Source organism: Giraffa tippelskirchi, chromosome 3 (assembly GCF_054371585.1).
Source record: "Giraffa tippelskirchi isolate mGirTip1 chromosome 3, T2T-mGirTip1v1.2.pri, whole genome shotgun sequence".
NCBI lineage: Eukaryota > Metazoa > Chordata > Mammalia > Artiodactyla > Giraffidae > Giraffa > Giraffa tippelskirchi.
Genome location: NC_137277.1, coordinates 42,316,755 through 42,343,207, shown reverse-complemented (window position 1 = coordinate 42,343,207; position 26,453 = coordinate 42,316,755). Strand labels below are relative to the sequence as shown.

The following is a 26,453-nucleotide window of genomic DNA, read 5'->3' as shown; positions in this document are numbered from 1 at the left end:
CCAAATTTCCTTGACTGTGGCCATTTGGTACATGACAAATTTCACACTAAATGGCTTTTTTTGTATTTAAAAAAGTTTACAGCAAAAAATAAACCAATAGATGCCTCCAGTTGGGTTAGCAACAAGCCTAACAACCAAGCACGAAACTACTGCTGCTATGTAATGTTTTGTGAAGAAACACATTTTGTATTGTGGACAACACTCATAATTGAGGTTTGTCATATTTCCCCTAGAAACTGTTATTTGAAAAAACAATGCAGCACTTTTTTTTCCTTTATAAAGTTTTTGCAAGATTCTGTGATTAGGAAAGCAGATGATTAAGGAAAACAGCAAAATTCTAAACCTCTCCAGCCATTTACTTCAAGAAAAAAAAAACTGGCATTAACAAATTCCTAGTTATTGTCTATCCCCTCCTAGAAAGTAGAGGAGGAAGTGCTAACTATAGATGCTGTAAATACACTGTATGTGAAAGCTCATTACTAAAGTCAGAGGAAAGGCTATGGAATTAACTTCAGTTCATTAAAGTGGGGTGAACGAAGAGAAAGATAAATACACCCTGTCTTTTGAGGGGAAGGGGAATTATTCAAGACATCTATGAGAGTGGTATGTGACGCAGACACCTACAATCAAGACAGATTTAAAAAGAAATTTCACCCATAATTAGTATCTTCATAGCTATTAAAAAAATAGGTCATGATTTCATTCTTAGTGCCATTTTTCAAATACTACCCTTTTAAGGATTAAAACCACCTGACTTTATTCTGTGTAATGAAAACAAATGGCACAAAATAAATACAAGTTCATTCTCTGAATACTAATATAATGTCTTACACACATTCACTTACTAATTTTTAATATTTCCTTCTCTCATACACACACAAGCACTCAACAAACACACAGACACACACCTTTTCAGTCTTTATAATGGAGGGATGTTAAAAATCCCCTCTAGACTGTATTTGGTTTATGCTACAGTACTAATACTCTGAGTTGAAGAAAAATTTTTTATACCGAATAACACATCAATGTTATTTAAATGTGCTAAATTAATCACAGCTGAAGTTTAGAAGCTTACACAAAATAATCAGGAAACAGATCAACTCTTTAAGATTTTTTTTTTAATAAGTGCTCTGTAAGGAATTGTGTGAGGACCTAAGAAGATAGATTGCGACAAGTAGAGTTAAGTGTTACCAAACAGCACAAAGGAGATAATGTCCCAAAGTCCTGCTTGTATCTAGGCGAGTAAGTCCATTAACCCAATGCCCCCAAAATACTGACAGTTAATATGATGGGGCACTAGGGTTCCAGAAGGTAAAGAGACATCCCTAACTCTATACCTCTAACCATATAATCAAGGAAATTTCAGTGGGGGAAATCAAAGTGAAATGTTGCACTGTTTGATTTAGAAGTGAGACTCAAAAACCTTTGGACAAACAGAGAAGGGATACATTCTCTTTTTGGCTTCTCTAAACAGGGAGGCCTGAGGGATATGGAAGGGAAGTAGGAAAGCAACAACTGCTTGTCAAAGATATTTTAAAGTTAAGTGTTGCTTCTAAATTAAAAATTCAGATGGGGGCTGTTTTCTAATTCCTTTTAAAATATATATTCATTCAACCTCTGTATATCACAAACCCAGAAAGTTTCTTGTGAGTTGTGAGACAGAAGAGCTTTCAAATACCAGGCAAGCAAAAGGGATGTTTAAAAAAAGGGGTGGGGGGGGCGCGGTGGTGAGGACAAGAAGAGAGGGAGAGAATCTGGCCCTAAGGCGACAAGTGGTTACACAAGGCAATTGAACACACAGCAGAACTTTAAAACCTATAAAACAAACTGGAGCCTTTTTTTTTCCTTTAATCAACCTTGTATCTTTTTTTTTTTAACCTTTTGAAATATTTTTATTTAAAAAAAAAACACAAAACACAGACTTCTTTCACTTCAGTATGTGGTATGATGCATTTTCCAGTTTGTTCAATGCTTTAAAGCTCAAGGATGCCTCTGCTTTCAAATTGTACATGGGCCTGAAGCATCCTAGCTTTTGGCAAGCAGGCAGGAGACTCAACAAAAATCAAAATAGAACAAGGCAGACTAAATGCAGGGCACATCTGTAAACATATTATACATTTGAAAATTACAATATCCGTAAAAGTGATACAGTTTACAGGTGAAATGAAACTATCTGGAACTGGCCTACCACAAGTTTCTGAACCTGGACTGATACAATAAGTTATCTTATATATATATTATGTATAAAAGTTTTGTTTACATCAAGTGGAATTGGCAATCCATGCTTATACTTTTAAAATCTAAGCAGGGTAGAAATCCAGACTATAAAGATATTTTCTCTACTCTATGCTGAGTCCAACAGATTCTTTCACAAACTACTTGTTAAAAGCCTCAAATAATCAACAAAACAAGAAAACTCATCCATACTACAGTCGCTCAAAACTGGACATTTCTTAAGCAAAAGGGCTGAGCAAAAGTAGCTACTTCCTCCCCAATTAACCCTGGGGATCCAGTCTACTTTTATTAGACTACATCTCTCTGTATAAATACCCTGCTATTTTAACCTGTATTTGGCATACATGGATATACTAATTTCTGTGTTTGTGTGTGTGTATGTGTGTGTGAGACGCGATGCTATGTCAGGTCAGAGAACTTGTTTTTATGCCACTAACATCACTCAACCTTAAATTGGACCCTTAGTTTCTGCACACACAAAAAAATTTATTTTAGCATGCTATATACAAGCTGCAGTGCAACAGAATGATAATGTGATAAGACAGGGCTGATGCTCTTCTCTGCCCAAAAGAAAATTTCCAGAATTTCACATTATTTTCCTTAAAAAACCCATTTGCTCTAGTAATAAAATATATTTATTAAGATATAATTAGAAGCTAATAAGCTCAGAAGTATAGTTTGCATGAAAACACACCTTCTCTAGGCAGGGTTTATTACCTCCTCACTGGCTAAAAACATGAAGTTTTAGTTTTCATGGACTTTTTTCTTCCTCTTTTAGATTTCTGAGAAATTACAGAATGGTACAGAAGTTTCTCTTCAAATGTTTGATGAAAAACAAGAAAAATAGCACATTTAGTGTTAGTGACAGAGAGCAAGTCTGGAGCACCTACAGTTGAAAAGCAGAATATATTTTTGCTCCCACTTACACAATTACATTAAAACATGGGCACAGGAGTATTTTTCCAGATTAAATATCTAAAGCCAATTGTTTGTTCTGTAACTTTTGTTTAAATGACAGTCGTGAAGTTTTTACTTATTAAAGTCCAATATGTAACCAAAGCCAAGTGAACTATGTACCACCAACTATTCCAGAACTGTAGAACTTCAATGCCCTCCCCTATCCCCCCCACCCCACAAAAAAAATAAAAGGAAACAAAGAAAATATTTCCCAACACCCCACAGAGGCTGCTTACTCCTGGCAAGACATGCAAATCATATTCGCTAAAAAAAAAAAAAAAAAAAAGACCCCTGCAAACTTCAAGGCATTTTATCCAGCATTCTCGCAGGGCTCAAAGTATACTCAAAAGATCAAGGGAGGAGTGGGGGAAAATGTTGAATCATTCTGGGTTCCCCGTGATTAGTGTATCACTTTAGTCACAGAACAAGATACAGAGATCTTTTAAAATGGATTTGCCTTTCCAGTGGGTCATTTGTTGCCCAAGGTGATGACAGCAGGAACTTTAGAACCACGCTTGTTAATAAGTCCATATTCATTAATCACTTGCATTCACACTTAAAAACAAAAACTAAAAACAAAACAAAACTATTCAGTACCGGAGATTAAATAACCATGTGTAGTCTCTTGAAATAAATTTGTTTCCTTAAGAAGTCTAATTACTTTCAGTTGCCTTTTTTTAAATAACTATATATATATAATGTATATATATATATTTGTATATATTATCCTGTGATTCTACTTATGGTTCCTCTGCTGCGTTGAAGATCTAGGAGCATAAAAGCCTTGTGTCCCCCATGAACGGTGGCTCTAATGCTGCAGAAAGGTTACAAATAGGCAGTCTGGTCCTTCATTGATCTGGACTATCCATGGCTTCATTGTAAGTGATTATCCTTTTGGGATCTGGAGGGAAGGTTAAAACATAAACACATAAATAAAAACAAAGTCTGAAATTCCCAAATGCCCATGTTCAAAAAATAAATTCCAATAACCATCATGTAAACTGCCCCCTTTTATGAAAACACAATTTAAAGACCATTTCCTCTTTGTATTAACACATGTGTGACCCACTTTTCCTCAACCCATTTCAATGGGTTCCCAGGAACAAGGTCCTCTTGCCAGTGAGGGAGACCTCATATTACAGCGTCTGAGTTCAGTTAACCAGGACAATGTGCTTCTACTGACTATAAAAGCAGCACATTTGAAAAAAGCAGACAAAATTTAAGTCATCAATAATCCAATACTTTAAAAACAGTCAGAATGTGTTTGGCCAAACATTCCAGCGTTATTTTAAATTCCCATTATTTATCTGTATTCCCCCTCTTCCGGAGAGCAAAGAGTGCATTACATACTACATCTATCTATCCCAAGAACTTTTAATTGTACACATGCTTTAGTAAAAAAAACAGGAAACCAATATAACTTGCTATCTAACAGAAAAGTATAAAGGCCTGAAAATAATATCAAAAAACTCAAGCTCACCTCAGGCTAAGAATCAATCTAATTTTGTCCAGAAACAATATCCTTTCTAGAACTCCAAAGGACATCCACTAGCAACTTGCTGTGAAGATAATGTTCATTCTTAATAATTAATAACCATTTTAAAGTGAAAAAACAGGTAGGTTTACTTTTGCAGAGTATATTTTATAGACTACGTGTTTAAATTTGTGTTTGAATAAAAAGATACACAGAGAGCAACACAAAATAATTTAAGAGCTTGTTAGTTATTTTCAGGCCACAGCTGTGTTAGACAAAAAATATCTGGACTAAGAATAAGAGCGAGCAATGTTGGAAAATCAGGGAAACTTACTTTTTAGTCTGGACACTTTAGTTTACACAGCTTACACAGTAACCTCTCTGTGCCTCAGTTTCCTAATTTGTAATAGGAAAATAGAATTTCTAATGTCTCTCAGGTTCTGAAAATCTAGGACTTTCACATTTGTCTGAAATTCACTTATTTTAACCAGCAAAGTAGATGGGAAGTGGGATTCAATTCAGTTACAGAGCTCTGAAAGCCAAAACCTATCAATATTAACCTATCAGCGTTAGTGACTAACTCTCTAAACTAAAACTCACTTTTATTTCAGGTATCCCACAGCAAATATATTTTATTATATTTGGACAGAAGGTACCCAGTAATTAGGACAACCAATTGCAGTTTTTTAACAACTCCAACATAGATAAAGATTGGCCATAAGTGGAAACACTTATTTATGTTGGTTTTCTAGATTAAAAAACATTTTTGGTCTCTCTTACCTTCATATTCAGGGAGGAAAAATATTCACGTTCTTTACACAGCAGGTAAAAACTACTCACATACATTCTTTTCACTCACAGTATTACCCTGTCTTTAGCAGTTCTGGTATGGCATCTACTGTCTTTTGATTGTAGTTATTATTAAGTAACTTTAAAAATACTAAGTCTACTTATTTGGTGGGCCACTATTCATGTTATCCCCATCCAAAAATACTGTACTGTAACTAGTGATTAGTACTAACATTTCAGGTAACCTAACCATTCTTACCTTGCTTCTGCAAATTCCAAACAGATTCCATTTCTGCAAAGGAGAAAAAAAAAATTATTTTTATATACTAAATTTTGCAGAGCAAAGTTTAAAGCTGCGCTTTTCACTTTAAACCTAAGAAACCTCGACTGACTATTGCTGGGATGGAGGTAGGGGTGAAATAACAGTTCTAGGAAACCCAGACAAAACACTCATATTTTCCTTTAATTGTTGAGAGTGTCACTGAGATGTTCTGAAATGTTGATTACAGAAAGTCAATTATTACCTGAAATCAAACCACCAAGAGAACAATTATATCTGAACGAACAGCAAAGATTTGCAGATGCATGCTATAGGTAAATGATGGAAAACAAAACAAAACTCACTGTTATTAAAAACAACCCAACACGATCCTTTTGTAGTTCATGAGCGTGATGATTGGGTGTTCACGCTGTTGCGTGACATGTGCCTCCCTGCAAACCTTGTTATGACACCAGCACATTACCCGTCTGACGTTAAAAAAAAAAAACAAAACAACAACCCAACATCCTTCAACAAGGTGCCTAGCTCTTTTGAAGGAAGCATCATCAAATTTAATCAAACTTGACCTTAAAATGCCTTATTAAAATTTTACTTAGCTCTTTGCTATATGTAAGTAGTTCTCTCCTCCGAACCCAACCTACTCATGTTTAAGTCCAAAGGTCAAAATGCCAATGCATGCCTATTTATTAATAGCATTCAACCCTTATCTGCTCAACTCAAATGTGATTATTTATAACATGCCTACTTTAGTATCTTAGAATAAGTATGTACATGAAGAAACTATAGTGACATTATAGAGAGAGGACAAGGAAAACTACCTGAAAGCATAGAGAAAGGTTCACAGGAAGGATATTTAAGTCTTGAGGAGGAGTAAGACAGTAGATGACTATTACAGAGTAAGAACCAAAGGACTGTATTGAATAATAGGAATGACCTGTAACTAACACTAAGAATAAATGCTCTTCCATGGCCAGATAACCACCATTCTGAAAAGACAAAAGAGTGATTTTTATTCTGTATAACTGGATGGTCTGTATTCTATAATTTTTTTGTTTTCTGTAACTTATCAGCAATCAACCATAGTTAAAGAAAAATGAAACTGGAGCTCGTTAAGATCAGATATAGCTGAACACGGATTTTTTAAACACGAATTATAGTTAATATACAACATAATGGCTCCCTGGGGCTAAAAAAACATGTACAGATCTAAAATTATTACTTTTTGTTTGATGTGTATGGATGGGGGCAGGGAAAAAGATTGGCAGGAAAATTCCCATTTCCTAGGAAGTCTAAGGAGAGAGAATTGCAACCAATCTAATCTGAGGGGGAAAAAAAGAAGATATATCAGGAAAGGATTTCTAGTCATGGCACTCAACTATCACAGCAATACAATTTCTAACCCTATTAGTTTCAAACAATTAGGAGGAGCTGCAAGAGTCATTCAAGTTGTTATCTACAAATTTCTGGATCTCAGAATAGCTTATTTTAAGAAGTCCAAAGATAAGCCTTTTCCTGGTTAACATCACTACAAAAACATTAACCCAACCACATTTTCCCTTCTATAGTACAATACCACATTTGCAACAAAAATTCCTGAGGTGTTCTGTATTTACAGGTTCCTTGATGCTCATTATTCAGTTTGCTTAATGCAAAGATAAATCTATATTTAGTTGTATGTTGAGAGAAGAAAGGAACAATAGAACTTTCCAGTGTTATACCCCACCTGTGCTATAACAATTTCCTTTCTCTTTCCCATCAAAGACATCTTCAACCTACCCCTGCCCTACTCTTTTTTTAGGGGATAGGGAGGGTACTACATTCAAGAGTCACAGTAGCAGCCACACTACTTTAAAAGCAGAGTAAATATACATGTTTTGAATAAAAACAACAATAACTATTTGCAAACACTTCATTTCTTTAATGGACTGAACACATTTCCTTAACTTCAACTAGGACATTCAGCTTTACATTCTACTCTAACACTATATATTTTAAATTATTTCTGGCAAGAAAATCTTATTGCCCTCAAATATGGGCTCTGGAGTAGTGACTCTGAGCATGAGGAGGGAAAAGGGATGGTCTGACCTAGCTAAAAAATTAGTCATGGGCCAGCCTAGCTTCCAGTCAGGAAATCAGCATTATCTGAAGTGTTGTACTAAGAAATGAATGCAATTCCCCTTCCTGCTATTTAATATTACTTCTGTAACTGGTAGCAACTTGATTTCCTTGATTAGAATTTTAACGTTTCTATGAAACTCCAAGTTAAGATGTAAAAGAGGAAATAAATCAAATACTGTTTGTATGATTATATGCCATGTTTAAACCACTGTAAAAAGACTAACCAGAAGCTAGTGATACAGAGCACATTGGAAAGAAGTGAATGATATTTTGCCCTCTTTTAGGTTACAAGTTAGGATTCAGATGTTAAATATAAAGTGAGTTTCTCTGTATAACCTTGTTTTAACTATCACAAGAGAAGCTGAACAGTATAAAGAAGGCTATAGAACTACACAGAATCACAACATAGTTAATTAAGCTTTTTACTTTTAATACTGCCCTCTTCTACATACAAACACCCAAGCCTTTAAAATCCCAGTTCTTTTAAAACAGGCACCACAGCATCCAATTATCCAAACAGTTATTGAGAATGGCCACAGGGCCAAACTTAGTAGTCAATTTTGCCAAAATTCTGTCATTTAGACCATTACCATACAAATCTGAGATTTTACTGTATCAAAATTTTAAAAATTCAAATACAATTGAATTTTTACATCAAATTAAATTTCCTCAAGTAATGCCGCTCAAATGAAGAAAATTTAACATTCAATTTCCTAAAGCAGACAACTTCTACACAGTCCATACCACAAGGCTTCCTGGAGTAAACATCCGATTAAATACAAGTTCTTAATTCCAAGTTGATTAAAAACCATTACTTAGTGGCTAGGGATACAGATGCAAAAACAGAAAGAAATACTCTGTGAGCTCAGTGGAGTAGGTAGATAATTTTTCTTGGTAGAAGCTTCAACACAAACAAAGCTTGATGGTATTAAACAATGTGTGCTAACTTATAGCAGTCAGTCAACTGGGTTCTACATACCACTGTTTTTGCAAATAAAATTTTACTGGTATAGAGCCTCACCCAGTGCTCTTTTGTACAAAGCAGAACCAGATAACAGAGACTCTATGGCTCGCAAAGACTAAAATATTCACCATCTGATCTTTTATAAGACACGTTCACTGACCCAGGCTTCAGCAGCCACAAGTAATTTAGTAAGTCAGTAAGATGAAAGGATTTAGACAACGAACACCACCATTCAGGGACCAGAGCTACAAGTCGCCACAAAGGAGAGATTCAGACAAAAATGCCATTTTGGTATTTGTGGGAAAGAGCACAAAGCATTCATGAAGGAAAGTTTATTATTTAATCACACAGGTGAAGGGAAGTCACTGAAGAAATGAAGTGATTATAGTACATGCTAGGAATGGATGAAATGACAATAGAAAAAGCCCAATAAAATGTTACCGCAAAAGTGAAGAAATTAGGGCAGTTGTATTAGAGATGGAAAAGAATTCAGATGTTAGAGAAGATCCATGTAAACCTAATGACAAGAGTCGTATTATGTTAATTTACTAAAGGGGAAGGCAAGAAAGGGCAGTTGTAGGGGAAAAAATGAATTCAGTTTTATAAACACAGCACTGGAGTGACATTGAATTGAATACAAGTGGTCTGAACTCAGCATAAAAGCAGCTGAAGAAGTCTTAACTAATTCACAGAAACAGGATTCGATTACCCAGAGGAGTTTGAAAGCCTGAAAAGGGGACTGAAGGAACATCAACATTTGAGAAAAAGAGAATGATAATACCAAGATCAGGAATGTCGTATTAAACATACAAAACTAAGAAGAGTAGATAGAGAATGTAGGGAGGGAGTATTCACAACTGCAACTCTTACCTAAAGTTATCACACACCACATCCCACAACATATGCACATGTGTGTGTGCTTAGTCACTAAGTCGTGTTGACTCTCTGTGACCCCAAGGACTGCAGCCCACCAGGGTCCTCTATCCCTGGGATTTCCCAGGCAAGAATAATGGAGTGGGTTGCCATTTCCTTCTCCAGGGGATCTTCCCAACCCAGGGATCCAACCCATGTCTCCTGTACTGGCAGGCAGAGGTTACCCATTCCCCTTTCTCTTGCCCAGTGCCACCACCCTGGCTCAAGCAGTGCTATCTTATGCAGATTTCTGAAGTTGTCTTTTACCTAGAGATCATTAATTGAGTCTCGGTTTCTCTCTTCTACACCATGGTTATAATTCTCTTTCTTTAAAAATATAAATCTGAAATTTATCACATCGCTCAAAATATTTCAATGGATTCCCATTTGCCAACATGGAGATTAGTTCTGTGTGTTTGATATAAAATTTATTTCTAGAATAGGTACATTAACAACTCAATAAATTAAAGATTTTTAACACGCACCATTCACCTTTCCTGAAACTGAGTGACTGGCAAACTTCAAACATACGCTGTTTTCACCTAAAATATTCTGACTCTCCTACAATAAATAAGCCAACATTCACTTCTTCTTTGAATTCTAACTACCTTTGTCCCCTGACCCCATCCACCCAACCTTAGTGGTTTCCCTGTTATTTCAAATGCATTTTTCTACAGAGCAGTCACATTAGTGATATATTTCTTTCCCATTACACTGAGTTTCTTAATAACATGAACACTGTTTTCATCTACTTATCACCAATGCTTCACACAGTACTTGGCACAATAAATAAAACATTGATTTGAACAGAATACTATTCATAAATCAGTCAAGGAAGTAATAACATAGAAAATGTTTCAGGTAGACCCATTTGAAACTATTATTCAATCTCTTTTGACCTACAAAAAGCAATTTCATATGGTCCAACAAAATAGATTCATATTTTAATTCTAAAATCCTTCAAAGAAAAAGACTGAACCTAAGAGTGTTAAAACTAAATAGCTTAACTTTTTCTCTTTAAAACTGAAAGATACTACTGCCCCAGTTAATAGAACATATTTAAAAACACTTAAAACATTTTAAGCACATAATGGCGCCCTCCAAAAAGAATCAAATATATAAGGCAAAACAAGCTGACTCCCACAACTGCAAACACCTAGATCAATTTATCAGTAATCATGCCTTCCAACCCCTTATTAAGATATTTTAGATCAAATTCTATAAAATCCTGCAGGGGTGGTGACATAAATTTAAATTCTGCTTCTCTTCCTAGTTCAGATTTACTCATCCTTTTGATGATTTCTGGCTATCCCAACACTGTGTTTTGTTATTGTAACGTCTCAACTACTCATTGTACCTACCTGCCTATTCTCTTCGATGTCAGATATTTCTCCCTATCCTTTTTTCATTTTGACTGTACCCATAAAGAAATACAGTACATTTTCAGGCAAAGTTGATTAAGGTAGTTGTAAATCACCATCTTTTCAGTAAATGGTAAATTAACTCTTCGGTAGATCAATTTCAATCCTATATTCCTAACTTGGAGCTGCACGAACAGACAGCACAATTGTCAGGATCACCTCTAAATTCACACAATAGAAACTTGGAGTACTTATTCTATTACTTTTAATGGTAAAATACAAAATTTAAGTTGCTTAGAATGAAACTGCTATGACGTAAACAGACAACTTCTGCTACTATAGCATGGGTAATTACTTCCCTTTCCCTCAGGACTTAGGCTAACAAAATTTAGGGGTTAAATTTTAGCTTCTATTAAACTCCTTCAAAGTTACCTTCCAGATTAGCAGCAAAGTAACTAGTGTACTCATAAAGCAGAATTAATGAGAAATCAAGTACCCAGTATGGCTGTTAAGATGGAAAGTCACTGGTAAAAAGAATCTTACACAATGTTAAGAATTACTTGTCATATATATTCCTATATGTCTCATACTACAAAGAGAAAAAAAGGACGCTTCCCAAATCTAAGATGTTCAATTCCGACTGAAACCCAAGTCAAATCTGCAGGTACTTGTTAATACGATTGTTAGGAAGATAGCTTTGATGGCACAATTTAGGACAAATGCAATAAAAAAACCACTGAAAATGCTGATCAAGCACTGTGTTAACAAGAGAAAATTTAATATTCAGATCTTTTCATGAACGAATGTCCAAAGTGTATGAAGAGTTCCTATCAGTTTTATGGATCAATTTAATTAACCATAACTTGTCTCCTCAATATCCTGTTTCCCATATCCTGTAGATGTAGAAATATTTATCAGTTCTCTCTTGCCCTTACCCAATCTAAAAACTTTTTGAAATGTCTGTTTTATTTCTGGATAAGTAATACACTCACAAGACTGAAAATACAAGAGGAAAATCTTTGTTATTTCTCTGCCTGGACTATCCCAACAATCTGACTGATCTTTTACTTCTAGTCACCAGAAAAATGCCTTCTAATCTACCCTACATATTGGTGCCACATTAATCTACCTGAACACAGACCTACAAGTCAACTGTTTAAGAGCAACTCAGTTTTTACAGCAGTTGAGTACAATCTAGTAAGACAAAACAAAGGCTGATATACTTATTATTTTATTATATTATGAAACCCAGGCTTAAAAATGATAAATGATTTGCCCAAGCACATAGGAGTCGGAAATAGCAGCATTAATACCCCTGTCTTTTGTCAGCTTAAGTTACATACTACCAGTCTATCTCCGATACTCAGAGGCTCCCCCTGCCCTCAGATGGGAATTAAAAACCTCCATGATTTGACAGTAATTTACCTTTCTTCTCTTTTATACATATATCCTCTCACCACATCCAAGGTGGATACCTTCCAAGATTCACATCACTCTCATTTTTCTTTATGTTTCTGTTCTCTGCATTTTCATTAAGTAAAAAGTCTTCCCTCAACTATCAAAATTCAGCTTAAATGCCACTGCCTCCAGGAAAACATACCCTGCACTTACTCTTCCTACCTTTACTCCATTAGAAATTCTCTCTCCTCTCACTAAAATCTATTTGTACCATTCTTAAAACATTTAAAATCCGTGCCTTAAAACCTGTGTATTATTTTCTCCTGTACTAAAGTTCTTTAAAGGGAAGACTCACCCTGAAAAACCAAGTCTCTCATAACTAAGCAAAGTACTCTGCCTATGAAGGTACAATACGAGGGAAAGGAAAACACAAGTTACTGTACAACTCTTCAGTAGTATGGAAAACTGTGACAGGAAAAAAAAAAAAAAGGGATTAAGCTGAGGAAACTTCCCTACAGACCTCGAGTTCCAATCCTAGTCTGCAATTAGTGTCACCCAGTGAGTTAAAATCTTTTTTTTAAAATTCAGGGTTCAACCCAGATCTAGTGGATCAAACCACTTATGCCAATAACCTGCCACCTGTGGAGGTACTAGAGAAATTTTCTCAATTTCATGCAATAGCCTAGAATTGCCTCAGGAATATTTCATACTAGATAACTTTCACTTTGACTTACCCCAACCATCAAAAATTAAAATTTATCTCCCCTACAGCTCTATGTGCTGGATAAAATTTACCGTATCAAAGTATTTAATGAATACTCCAAAATGTCAGCATTTTGAATGCCTGATATCATTTAGTGCAATATTAGCCAGGCAAGGTAGATTAACCAGTTTAACACTATAACCAAACACAACTCAAATCCATGTTACTTCTGAAGACTTGGCTTCAAATAAGTTTAGACCACTTCAAAATCAATGACATCACCTCAGAAAGTTAGAAATCTAAAATTTTAAGCCTCTGACAACAAAAGAGCATCTCTGAGTAACTACTTTGAAGGTGGCAATGGTTATATGTCTTGGGTATGTTCATTAAAAGCCATCACTCTATAACATACTCAAAAGTATCAATGAATAAAATGCTGACTCCTAACTTCATCCAGCGCTTCCCTGGTGGCTCAATGATCAAGAGGCTTCCCAGATGGCGGTAGCAGTAAAGAACCTGCCTGCCAATGCAGGAGATGTTAAGAGACATGGGTTCGATCCCTGGGTTGGGAAGATCCCCTGGAGTAGGAAATGGCAACCCACTCCAGTATTCGTGCCTGGGAAATTCCATGCAGACAGGAGCCTGTTGGGCTATAGCCCATGGGGTAGCACGAGTCAGACACCAATTAGCGAGTAAACAAAGATGAACTTCAATCAACTTTACTTACAGATTACTTTTGAACACTTTTGAAAAGACCATACTAAAGGACTCTTTTAAAGGACAAGGGCTCTTTCAAAGGATATTCCAATAAGCCCCACTGATTACCTCTTTTAGAGTTTTAGAAAACTTGCCTTAATTTAAAAAGATCTTCATATCTTTCAAAAGTTGTGACACAAAACAAAATTCAAATAAAAGAAAAATTAGTGACTTGATGGATCAATCCACATTTGGCAGAAATTCAAAGAATCTGCCACTTTGTGACCTCACTGAACTGAATAGTTTGCTCTAGGGAGAAAAACAATACCAATTTCTTCTCAATAGTGTCCAACTATAAAACTCAAAACGATGCACTTTACTAAAGCAAATCTTTCAGTAACACCACCAAAACTAAATGTAACTGCATCCATGTAGGGATATTTAGTTTATCTAAGTATCACTGATTTCATATCTGTTTAGCCCATCTATAGGACAAATACATACGCGTAATACCTAAAAATAAACAAGAATTAATACTCTCATTTAAAAAGGTCTGCATTTTTCCATAATAAAAATCAGACATATCACCAACCAAGCACAACTTGCCCCAGAATTCTTCCAGGTTGTGGGAGAACATAAGACAACCATACATCCTCTCAGGTTCACACAACCACCATGGCTGTAAAATACTTTGGCAAAGATTTTCCAAGTATAGTGGTCTCTGGAGGGCAGATGGCACAGAAAATATTACAAACACCCTGGCAGAATTTAACTTATAATTAACCAATGTCTTAAGAAACTAAGTATTTCTTTTTCCCCTAAACTTTCCTAAAAATATACAGCTCTTCGTTAACTTGTATTTACTTCCAAAGAGCAGTGCTGGAGAAAAGTGAAGACAGGTAATTTTATCTGCCAGGATTTCCACTCCTGAAGTCCCACAGGCAAGTCTATTTATTTCCATTTTTTAAAGGAAGAAAAATTTAAATGGGTATCTCTTTACTAAATGTTTTACAATCTGCAGATAAAGAGAGGTATGGAGACTAGATAATTTGCTTAGAAGTCACATAAATAGCTTTGTTATTCATTTAAAGGCGGTGATTCTTCTAAGGAAAATATGAATTGCTTCATCCCCACCATCAGATATGCTACCTCTTCCATACAGTTGCAAATCATTGCCTAAATGAGCTACTGTTCAAAATGGGGCTGTGCAGTATATATTAGGTGTGTGCATGCATGCATGCAGGGGGTAAGGATTTCTTTCGGGGAGGGTGAGGGAGACAGAAAAGGAAAACTGAAAACCACTGTTCTCCAAAGCAAAGAGGTGCTTGTAACATCATTTGTAAACATCATTCACAGAACAAAGAACACTGTTGGGAGTTTGGGATATGGCATATATATGGAATAATAAACAAGGTCCTACTGTATAGCACAGGGAACTATACTCAATATTCTGTGATATACCATAAAAGAAAATATGAGAAAGATATACAAAACTGAGTCACTTTGCTGCAGAGCAGTAATACACTAATTCAACTACACTTCAATTCAAAAATAAACTTTTTAAAAACTGCTACATGAATACTGCAAAAACAAACAAAAAAACAGTGTTTTAAGGATTTAAATTACTTATACCATAAAACAAATTTTCCTTTAAGGCACAAATAAACCATATCCTAAAAAAGTTATTAACATGGAGCTTGAAAGATATCTGGTTCCTTTTTAACACGGGCTTTGGGGCTATGAAAAACAGCGACTCCCAAAAACCTGGTCCCTAAAATGCTAACTGTACCTGTAAGTGTAGTTTATTTTCTAGTTACCTTTAGCACCCATTACTCACCCATTACTTTGCCCTTTTAAGAAAACAAATTAGCTGACACTCGTAACTTTTTGGACTTCTCCAAAACACTGTTCCATTCATTTTAGGCAAATTAAACTATTGATTGAGCTCACTAATAAGCATATGATATAAAAAGCAAAGGACAGACATCTATTCAAAGAAAAAAATTAAAAGAACTCTTATGAGTGTTTAAGAGAAAATAAAACATCATCCCTTTAGCATCCCCACCCTTCTTTATTCCCTGAACAAAAGGCAAGCTCAATTATAACTTGTTTATATAAAAAGAAATGTTTTTAAGTTGCAAAAGTGAATATTCCCTCTAAACTTCAGCCATACCATTTCCAAAGACCCTGAATTAGCTTGATACCAGCTGCTTATCCATGTTATTCTCAACTAAGCTCTACAATCCTTAAAGAATCTCATAGTAGCTTCCAAAATTCACCCTTAATATAACAGCCAATAAATATGTATTAATAAACAACCAGTAAGAAATTTCATATAGGAAACAAACAAGTTACCTTTAGTGTGATATACAATAGCAGCCCTCAGGTCAAAAGAACCCCAGCTATCATTCCTTTCTAGGCCTCTCTGGTATCTCTGTTCTTTGGCGGAGCCTAACAAAGTGTTCGTAGGAGACGCCAGAGGATTTTGATTTTCTATCTCATAGTCCTTTGAGAGAAACACTAAAGCACCTTGACTACTGGTGTCTGCTTTTTGCAGGTCACCTATATGACTGGGTTCCAAGGATAAGGCTCCACTCTCACTAGTAGTCCCAGATTTTAGAACGCTACCCAGAACTTGAGGACTAGTCCGTTTTTCCAGCTCATATGCCTTGGGAAACACAGGATGCTCAGTTCCTGAGGGGATTATTTCAGCACCCTGTGAAACCAAAGTGGCAGGATATTCCCCTTGAAATGTCACCTCCATCACTTTATGATCTGATGACTTCCCAGTAACAGTTTCAGGGCCAGCACTGGGTTCATTGATAAATGATAAACCCCACTGATTCTGGAAGATATCCCCCAGGTTTTGCTGATCTGTCTGAGAGGGTAGATCCACTTGTGCTGTGCTCAACAGCACAGTTTGCATATTTGAAGGGTAGATAAAAAGGCTGGACTTAATTTGTTCAACAGCTGCTGAAGTCAGACTCATGTCTTGGAGAACTGAATCAGTCCCAGAAGAGATGGGTGTTAGAGTATTAGCAGCAGTAGTTAGCAGTGGCTGACCCCCTGGAGAATACACACTTGCATCAGTCCCTGCTAAAACTGGCCCGTTAGAAAAGCTGGCCGAAGTAACAGATTTCAGCGCTGACATAGGGACCTGGGATAATCGACTTGAAGATTGGGTCTGAGTTTCCCCAGTAGATGATGAGGAGGAAGATGAAGATGGTGACACAGAAGAGTTCTGTACAGTTTTGTTGAGGTTTTCCTTAACTTTGCTTGCATAACTTATTTTAGGAACGATTTTAGCACTGCTATTGTCCACTGGAAAAACTGGGGGTGGTTTAAACAGGGTCCACGAGTCCTCTTTGGAGGCAACAGCAGAAGTATGCTTTCCTTTGGGCCGATCGTCAAACTTTTTGCTGTTCATACCAGGCTTAATATCAGAGCTTTTCCGCAGTATATCACCCACAGCAGGTTTTCCTCGACTTGTTCCTCCAGGCCCAGTCTCATACTTCCAAATAGGCTTTGAACCATCTACTCGATTTCCCTTTTGTTCACTGTAGTCAGGCTTGAAAGTTTCAAGTCCCTGTTTTAAGGTTGGGACATTGGTCTCTTGTTGCATTATTTTCTCCTGCACTAAATTAAGGTTTTCACAACCCTTGGCACTATTGCGCCTAGCTTTCCTTTTTTTAGGAGTGGTATATCCGCTCTCAGATCCACTACCATCATTATCTGCTCCTTTGCCCATATAACCATTAGTAATATAGCCAGAATTATTTGTTACAACACCATTTGGAATTGCTACAGTATCAGTCTTGTCTATAGATTGGTTCTCTCCAGATTTATTTTCGTAAGACTTCCCATTCTTTTTGTCCATACTGTTTTTCTGCATAAAATTCCTGGTTTTAATTCCTGCTTTTCCAAAGGTGCTGGACTTTACAGTCTGCTTCAGATTAGTGTCTACAACTTGTTGGTTGCCATTGAGGACCCTGGAAATAGGGTTGGTAGCTTCATCAGAACCCAGGTTCTTTAAAGATATTTCTCTTTCTCCAGCATTACCATTTAGTTCACCGTAGCCTAGGGGGAAAGAAGTTAGAAAAAAAAAAATTAGAATATGTAAATTACAGTAGCACCTAACATTTAAGGACTACTTAATATTTACAATGTGCTAGACTCTATGCTATGAGCTTGAGCTTTATCTTACTATTTAATAACTCTATGAGAAAACACTTGTTAGCCCCATTTACAGATTAGGAAGTTTACTAAGTAAGAGACAGAACTGACCTAGGATCAAACCAGAGTCCAAGGTCAAGGTCAGAAAGAACATAACCTCTTAAACATAGTATCTTTTCTCTAACAGCATCAACCTTCTCATTATTCTCACAAGGCTGTTATAAAATTTCCTTTACCATTAAGAACACAGCTACCCTTTGGGCACAATCAAGTTAAATGGATACAGTAAATCTAAGTATTACAGGAAAACTAAAGACTGCACTTCTATGAAACCATAAATGGCTGGTGGTCACCATAAGAAGTTCCTAATTGCATTCTGTCAAACAAAAAATCTAACACTTGTGAACTTTTTCAAAAATGATGTTAAACTTGACACATCCCATACACTCTATCATACTGTTATTGTATGAAACCAGAACACCTATGTGCCAACTCTTATTACATTTTTCTTCATTTATCATTATACCATACTGCCTAACCAAATGATTCAGTAAGAAAATACTAACAAACGAAAGGTATCTAATTTAAAAAAGAGTTAAGGTATTCAAGTTTAATTTAAGAACTGCAATCACCCTCATCAGTTTATTATTACAGATAATTCAATTGGTCAACAACTTTTCTCATTTCCTTACATTTCATAGTACCTTACTATGAAACATTCCCTACAGCATCATGAGGTCAAGTCATTAGAAACAGATACAAGATAAAAGTTAAGGATAAGACTCACAGACATACACACATACTCATTCATTTAAGGCAGCTTTTCAGGGGGGTGGGGGGAATCCAATAGTATTTGGTATTAGTATTCCAATAGAAATACTAAATAATTTGTCATTTTCATTCATTCTCTTGGGCCTGTAGCCCGTAAAGGCTAAAAGGCACATGAGCTTGTATATTTTTGTTTTCAATTTTGTTTTAATATCCAATATGGTAAACAGCAATAAACATATCCATATGACTAACTCTTCATATATTTTCAGAGGAAAAAGAACAGTAAGATTTTTTTTTAAAAGCTTGAGAACCATTGTTTAAAAAAAAAAAACTGATGTGAAACAGAACACACTGAGAAGATTCACAACAGAGTTTACTATAATTTTAAGTCACTTTACTCTGCATCAGTGAAATGAGCAAATTAACTTTCAGAAAATAACTCAGGAAAACATACTTAAGGCATAACTGTTCTTGATCAAGAGTGGCAAAGAACCTGTTCCATGAGAGAATATATTTGTAAAAAGTTCTTAACTTCCGCTCGAGTTATATTTTACTTCTCCTCTGGCTGAAAAAGCCATGATAACCAATCAAATCAAACTTTAGGTGAAAAAATTCTAACTATGAAACAGCAGAAATAGCTGCTTAGGATGTTTTCTTAAAGGTTTGTTTTTCCCCCAAAAATCATAAATTTCAACAAACTCTCAACTTTTTTAACAGATATAAGTTTACTGGTGTACCACTCTATACCAACCAGAACTACATACACCATTAATGTACTAACAGGCTAAAACAAAGGCTTGTACTCTTGGGCCAATTAGTCATAGCTTTTCACATCTCCAAGATAAGCAGTCTTAAACACAAAAGTAAATAAATAATCCAAAGTGCAAATCAAGTTGGACCAAAGCCAAGACTTTAAAATTAACTAGAATAATTTTTACTATTTAGTTGCTGATATCAGAAATCACCGATTTAAAAACCACTCAGAAGCCACTATACTTTTACCTCCAAGTTTTAAAGACAAAAAATTTTTCTCATTTAACTATATTAAAAATTTGCCACCAAAACAAATTCCCATGGTAACCTTGTTGGTATGCAAAATGTCTGACATGTTTTTCTTTATTTAGGTATTAAAAAATGTAAACATTATAGAATTACTGAGAAAAATCAAAGGCCTCCTAGTGCTTTTATTATTTAGGGTTGCCATGCTAAAGCATCTAACCCTACTTCAAAAGGACTTCAGCAAAACTCGAGTCCTGAAAAATCTAGCTTTTGGATTAGTATCTGAAATTACCGAATATATTTGCATTTCTCCCTCTCTTGCGCCCTCTTCTGGATAAAGAAAAACTTCCTCTTCATAGGTTTGTGGGTAATGGGTCATAAAAGACCCCTCAACACGCTACAGACACATTTCAAAAATCCTCACAAGTTTTCTTAATAAATTAGACCCATGTATGTTGAAGCAACAGTAATGTGACCAGGACACAGAAGAAAAGTTATTCCCCACACACTGTTTACATTCTCTCAGAACTGCTAAACCCAGTTTCCCCTATCTATCCCCTTTCAGGATAAGACAAACTAATTTGAAGGATGCCACCTTGAACGGCTCAGGGGATGCTTCCGTAAGTAGAAGTCCTGCGGGAGTATACTAATACCTGACAGACAAAACTGAATTTTCCAATCTGAACTGTAATACTGCCTTATAGTCCAAGTAACCATAGTTAAGATTCTTTTTTCCACCTGAAGCTGAAAAAGATTTAACGTTTAAAAAAAATATAGGATGTACCGTTTCTAACAGCTCTTAAACTGTTCCAAACCCTTAGGATTAAACACTCATCAAAGTTAATGTTCATTTCTACTGCATATCATCAGTCCCTATCACCCTCCAAAATGGAAAATCTGATACCTCAATTTCAGTCTTCAAGGTACTATTAAGCCTGTAATAGAAATAGTTTTTCTTCAGATCTCCGAAAGTGCTTATACCTAATCTGACACGCTGGGTTTAATATTTTCTTACGATTTCAACTTATAAAGAGAACAACTATTTTTTAAAATCTGCATGGTTATAAACTTTTAAGTTCATTTCTCCTCAAATATTTTCTAAATGACTTTTGCCCTCAATTTAACATTTGTTAAAGAGAAGAGTTTGGGGATTCATATCGGTTTTAAAATGGGAAAACATCTTTCCTTATTAACATGAAATAAGTCTCATCTCAGGCAAGATGGTAGTGCACAAACCTCGTGGATGAGCCACCTCGGTTCACCCCTAAGGGCAAGAAAAAGGGGTCAAAAAAACCTCGCCCTCTCTTCCATTCAATCAAACACTCTTCTAATCTCATTCCTCAAAACCACTGCCCAAGCCCAGAAGGTAAATGTTGGGGGGAGGGGGGGTTATTGGAGGAAGATAAAACAAGCTTTTTTTGTAAAAATGAGCTGCTAGAAGAAAACGACCCAAGTGAAAGCCTGAGAGGCGGAGTCGTGAGCGAACCTGGCAGGAGACGAGGTTCCTGTGGCAGAGAAACTCGTGACCGAGGAGCCTGGTTCCCGCTGGGTACCCCACCCGGCCTTCAGGCACCGCCTCTACCCAAAATGTATCCCCCCCCGACCCCCCCAGCCCTCCTGCCCAGAGGAGCGCCCGCGGCCGCCGCCCGCCGCCTCCTTCTCCCTCGCGTCAGCTTTGAGGCCGGCTCCCCGCCCCGACCGCCCGCGCCTCCCGCCGCACCCGGGAGCGGGAAACGCGGCCGCCGGCGCGCGGGGCCCGGCGCAGGCCGCTCCCCTCGTGGCCGCTTCCCTCCCCCACCCCAACCGCCCCCGCCCCTCACCCCAGGGACCCGCCCGGGGCCGCGCGGCCGCCACCGGGTTACACAACCCGGCCGGCGACTGGGGGGGGAGGGGCGGCCGCGGGCCGGGGGTGCCAAGCCCCCGCAGTGCTGGGGGCGAGGTGACGCGGGGGGATCCCGAGGCACCCGGCTTTGACGCGCCGGGCGCCCCTCGACACCCTTCCCCCTCCGCTCTTCAGTGGGCCGGAGTCGGTGACAGGAATCGGCTTCCAACATGGCGGACAGGAAGCGGCCCCGCGAGGAGGAGAGAACATTCCAGCCGCGCCGGCTCTGGGGGGAGCGGGCCCGGGGCGCCGGCCTCGGAATGAGCCGCAGGGACAAACTGCGAGGTCCGGTGCCCGAAAGGAGCGTCTACTAGGGGTGGAAATGACCCGAGAGACGAGGGGTCCCAACCGCCCCCCCAGACGGGGAACCCCAAGGCCACAGGTGGGCTAGGGGTGGCGGGTGAGGGAGGACACTTCCTCAACTCTGCCCCACTACCCTCTCCTCGCCGCCTGCAAAAAGGGTCTCGCGACGCCACCCGAGTCGGAATTCGCTAGGCCTTCCTGAGTTACACTCCGAAGCATTTTGGGGGGCTGGGTTCACCCCCAACTCAGGGCCCCCAAATTAGGGTCCCTCCTGGGCCGCAGGAAGGTAAACGAGAGAGGAATATAAAGGCTAGACTTCCAAGGCCGACCCTCCGGGTTTCCCTCCAGCCCGGGCGGGGGCCGGGAAGGTCACACTGGCCTGGTTGGGCCTCTCCCATGCTGAGGAGAAGAGGGCGCTGCAAACCGTGAGGCCCAGCCCGAGCTTTCGGAGAATGAAAGGGGGCTTCCCCACACCCGCAGGACACCGGCACACAGGCACACACACCCCGACCCCTTCCGCGCTTTTCCCATCCAGCCCCACCCCCATCTCCCGCACCCCCCACCCCATCCCCCTTCCCCCACTCGTCCTCCCTCCCAGACCTGTTTTCTTCTTCGGCGTTTCCTGGTGCTGCTGGAGGGCGTGTTTCTGCTCATGTTTCAGCGGCTTTGGCTGGGCCTTGGGGCTGCCCTCGGCTCCATGCTGCAGGTATTGGTGAGGCTGCTGGTGATGGTGGTGGTGATGGTGGTTGTGGCTGTGGCTGTAGAAATAATAATGGTGATGGTGGTGCGACTGCTGCTGCTGCTGCTGCTGGGGGTGATGGTGCGGATGGTGGTGGCTGTGATGGTGCTGAGACTGTGGCTGGCCGGGCTTCTCCTCCATTGAAAGCGGCTGAGACTCTCTGGCTGAGGCTGCGGGCTCCTGCACCGTCAGGATCTGAGACTGCTTCTCAGGGCTCACTCAGTATATCTGAGCGCGTCTCGCCAGCGCACTGGTTAACAGAGCGATTCTGAGAGATTGGCAGCCGCACCCCAGCAATCAGGAGCCACGCTGCGCCTCTGGCCCCGCCCCTAGCCCAAATCCTCTTTCCTTCCCCTTCGCCACAGACTCCTGGCCAACGCCACTTACCCTATGCAACCTCACAGGGCCGGGCCTTCAACGTCAGCACTATGGCTCTCTCTTGTGTCGCTTTCTCTCCTTCACCGCGCAGTCTGCGAACAGCACTTTCTACACTCCTCGCCAGCAAGCTAGCTCATGTCGAGGGTAGCAGATTCCACTGGCGATTCCACTGGCTCTGGGAGCCATCTGTTGGTTTTGCAGCTCCTAGAATCGATTGGCTTTTTTTTTTTTTCTAAATCCTTTTCCGGGTAACCAGAGGGGAAGCTCAATTCCCTTAACCCTGAGACCACTAAAGGGGCAAATCAAAAAGAAGAAATAAATACATTTTTAAGAATACAAGAGCTTCACAATCCAGTAGATCATTTTGTATTCTGGATTCATTTTGCTTTGTATTCATATGCTAATCTCTTCCTTTCCACGAAGGGATTATAGGATTCCACAATGGGGTATCTGTGTAATTTTCTAAAAGGGCACAAAGGGTTTAAATCATTGTTTCTTTGTAGTTGGAGGCAAGGGAGAGCGGGAGGAATGAAAATCTAAAAATCTACACAGAAGCAGTTTTTTTTTTTTTTAAACTCTGCAGGTGAGGTCAACGGTGAATTCAAGAAAGGTTTTAGAATGCGAAGTTTCAAGAGAGAAAGAGGGAAAGAGCACTTCAGAAGTTAAGGTTTAAAAATGTTTTGCATATATGGAAAATATTGGAATGTAAAGAAATACTACTCTATTGCGTTGTGTAACATTGGTTTAACTTATCTGGCATTATCACATTACAGCCTGATTTTTAAAAGTAAATGTTTAGTCAAGAGAGTGGTTACTCAGGAAGAAGGCAGGAGGGGGGCACTCTGATAGTCTTTATTTCTTGACCTAGATAGTGATTACAGATATATTTGTTGTATAATTATTTCTTACTGAATATGTATGCATCAGTGTGAGTCGGTCAGTCATGTTGGACTGTTGCAGTCCATACCCCATGGACTCTAGCCCACCAGGCTCCTCTGTCCATGGAATTCTCCAGACAAGAATACAGGAATGGGTAGCCGTTCCCTTCTCCAGGGTATCTTCCTGACCTAGGATCTCCTGCATTACAGGCAAATTCAGACCATCTGAGCCAGTCTGAGCAAGGAGGGAAGCCCATGAATGTTACATTACACATTTTTTCTCAGTCTGTGTTATATTGGGGGCATTTAAAAAAATTTACCATAAAATACACAAGATTGACCATTTTACTCATTTTTCGGTATGCAGCCCAGTGTCGGTAAGGACACTCACATTTTATGCATCCATCACCACCGTCCATTTCCAGAACTTTTCATCATCAGAAACTGAAACTCTATACACATTAAACAATAACTCCCCATTCCTTCCCCCCTCATGCCCTGATAACAATTATTTTATTTTCTATCTCTATAATACTTCATATAAGTGAAATCATACAATATTTGTCCTTTTGTGTCTGGCTTATTTCACTTAACATGTCTTCAAGGTTCATCCATGTTGTGGTGTGTATCAGAATTTCCTTCCTTTTAACACTGAATAATATTCCATTGTATGCATATGCTACATTTTGTTTTTCCATTCATTCAGCAATGAACATGTGGATTGCTTCCTCAGTGCGTATCTTAACAATTTTTTAGATGTGGCTTGAATTCCTACGGCAGGACCATGTTAAAGGAGCAAAGAAGCTTAAAAAAAAAGTTGTACTTTGCAATTAATGACTATCAGCACAAAAGATTAAAAGATAAAACTCTTTTTCCAAGAGCAAATGTCACTGAATTCGGACAACCATGTCCAGATCTTGACTTGTTCTTTATAGTGAGGATTTGTGTTGCCTTGCTAAATTTTAAAGAAAGACCCCTTTGGGTAAAAGGGGTATACATTTACCCAATTTTGAGAGCTAAAATCCTAATAACATGTCGTGACAAATAAGTCCTTGCTGTTGAATAGTATTGTACCACTTTCCCATCTATTAAAGAAATAAAAAGTGTTTATGGAATTTAGGATTATGTTGATAGGGCTTTATATTCTTTTGCTGATTTGGACATTTGGTTGAAAATCAAGAATCCCTGAGTCATAATTTGCCTTAATACATTTTCTGCATTATAGTTGCAGGCAAACCAAGAGCACTCTTTCTGAAGAGTGCTTTTCACATCTTCGGCCTGCCTTGGTGTCTTCACACACAGTTATATGAAGTTTAGGAAACTAAGCCTTGCTTTCATGCTCTAGTTACTATGAATGTTGCTGTAGTAGTATGCAATAGTATGGAGAAAGACTTGTGATATAATATAAGAAAAAAATGCAGAGTACTAAATTCTATGTACAGTAAGATCATAACCTTAAAAAAACACGAATCTTTGTTTACTTATTTGTTTACTTTGGCCGCACTGCAAGGCTCATAGGAATAAGTATGGAACAACAACAGTAGAACATGTAACTTTTCTTTCTGCTGATTTTTCTAAAATAGTTTTATGTAAAACATATTTTAAGATTTGCCATGTATTTGAAAAAAATAATGCCATAATACCAAACTTCCTTAAAAAGAGAATAATTGGGTCTACTTCAGTTCAGTTGCTCAGCTGTGTCCGACTCTTTGCGACCCCATGAACTGCAGCACGCCAGGCCTCCCTCTCCATCACCAACTCCCAGAGTTCACCCAAGCTCATGTCCATTGAGTCGTTGATGCCATCCAACCATCTCATCCTCTGTCGTCCCCTTCTCCTCCTGCCCTCAATCTTTCCCAGCATCAGGGTCTTTTCAAATGAGTCAGCTCTTCGCATCAGGTGGCCAAAGTATTGGAGTTTCAGCTTTAACATCAGTCCTTCCAATGAACACCCAGGACTGATCTCCTTACTCAAGCATATTTTTATATTTTAAATAAAATCTGCATTAAGGGGAAAAAAACACATTAAGGAAATGTAGTATAAGTCTGGAGAAATTATGGGTGCTATTTTTTTTCTTCTGTTTTCCAAATGTGCTGTTATCTAGTCACTACTTTTCATAATAACATTATTTTTAAAAATTAAAATAAGGGACTTCCCTTATTTGATTCCTGGTCAGGGAACTGAGATCCCACATGCTGCATGCTGAGGCCAAAAAAGTAATTAAAATAATAAAAAACTGAATCTACACAATCTTTAAAATTCATTTTACACCATATTTTACCTATAGTCAATGTAGGAAGTTGTAATGGAAAAACAGGCGGTTCCCATATAAGGTAGGCTAATGTTTTAACTATCACCGTATTCATAACACCTATGAAGCATTTATGATGTGTCAGGAACTGAACTATTTTATCTTTGTTTTCATGTGCAATTCCTTGAGGTA

General features: G+C 38.2%; 1 protein-coding gene and 1 non-coding gene across 2 annotated transcripts; one reads left to right on the top strand and one right to left on the bottom strand.

Moving 5' to 3' along the window:
* Positions 1 to 3,905: 3,905 nt before the first annotated feature.
* Positions 3,906 to 22,951, bottom strand: NUFIP2 (nuclear FMR1 interacting protein 2). The gene is made up of 4 exons (XM_081580266.1): positions 22,616 to 22,951; positions 16,243 to 17,964; positions 5,715 to 5,747; positions 3,906 to 4,093 (listed from the first exon to the last, which is right to left on the bottom strand). Exons 1-4 carry the CDS (start codon positions 22,893 to 22,895, stop codon positions 4,041 to 4,043), a joined length of 2,088 nt encoding a protein of 695 aa, XP_081436392.1. The 5' UTR covers positions 22,896 to 22,951; the 3' UTR covers positions 3,906 to 4,040.
* On the top strand, positions 6,104 to 6,208 carry LOC145544057 (small nucleolar RNA U13). Its single transcript, XR_014081281.1, has one exon. It is a non-coding gene; the product is annotated as a small nucleolar RNA U13 (small nucleolar RNA).
* Positions 22,952 to 26,453: the final 3,502 nt, after the last annotated feature.

What these genes read in the sequence shown, in the direction of transcription:
- NUFIP2 (XM_081580266.1), bottom strand. Translation starts at nt 22,895, where the DNA reads ATGGAGGAGAAGCCCGGCCAGCCACAGTCTCAGCACCATCACAGCCAC. An exon ending in AACGCCGAAGAAGAAAACAG is followed by an intron (nt 17,965 to 22,615) that starts GTCTGGGAGGGA and finishes CTTTCCCCCTAG; the next exon opens with GCTACGGTGAACTAAATGGT. An exon ending in TATTGTATATCACACTAAAG is followed by an intron (nt 5,748 to 16,242) that starts GTAACTTGTTTG and finishes TCTCCTTTGCAG; the next exon opens with AAATGGAATCTGTTTGGAAT.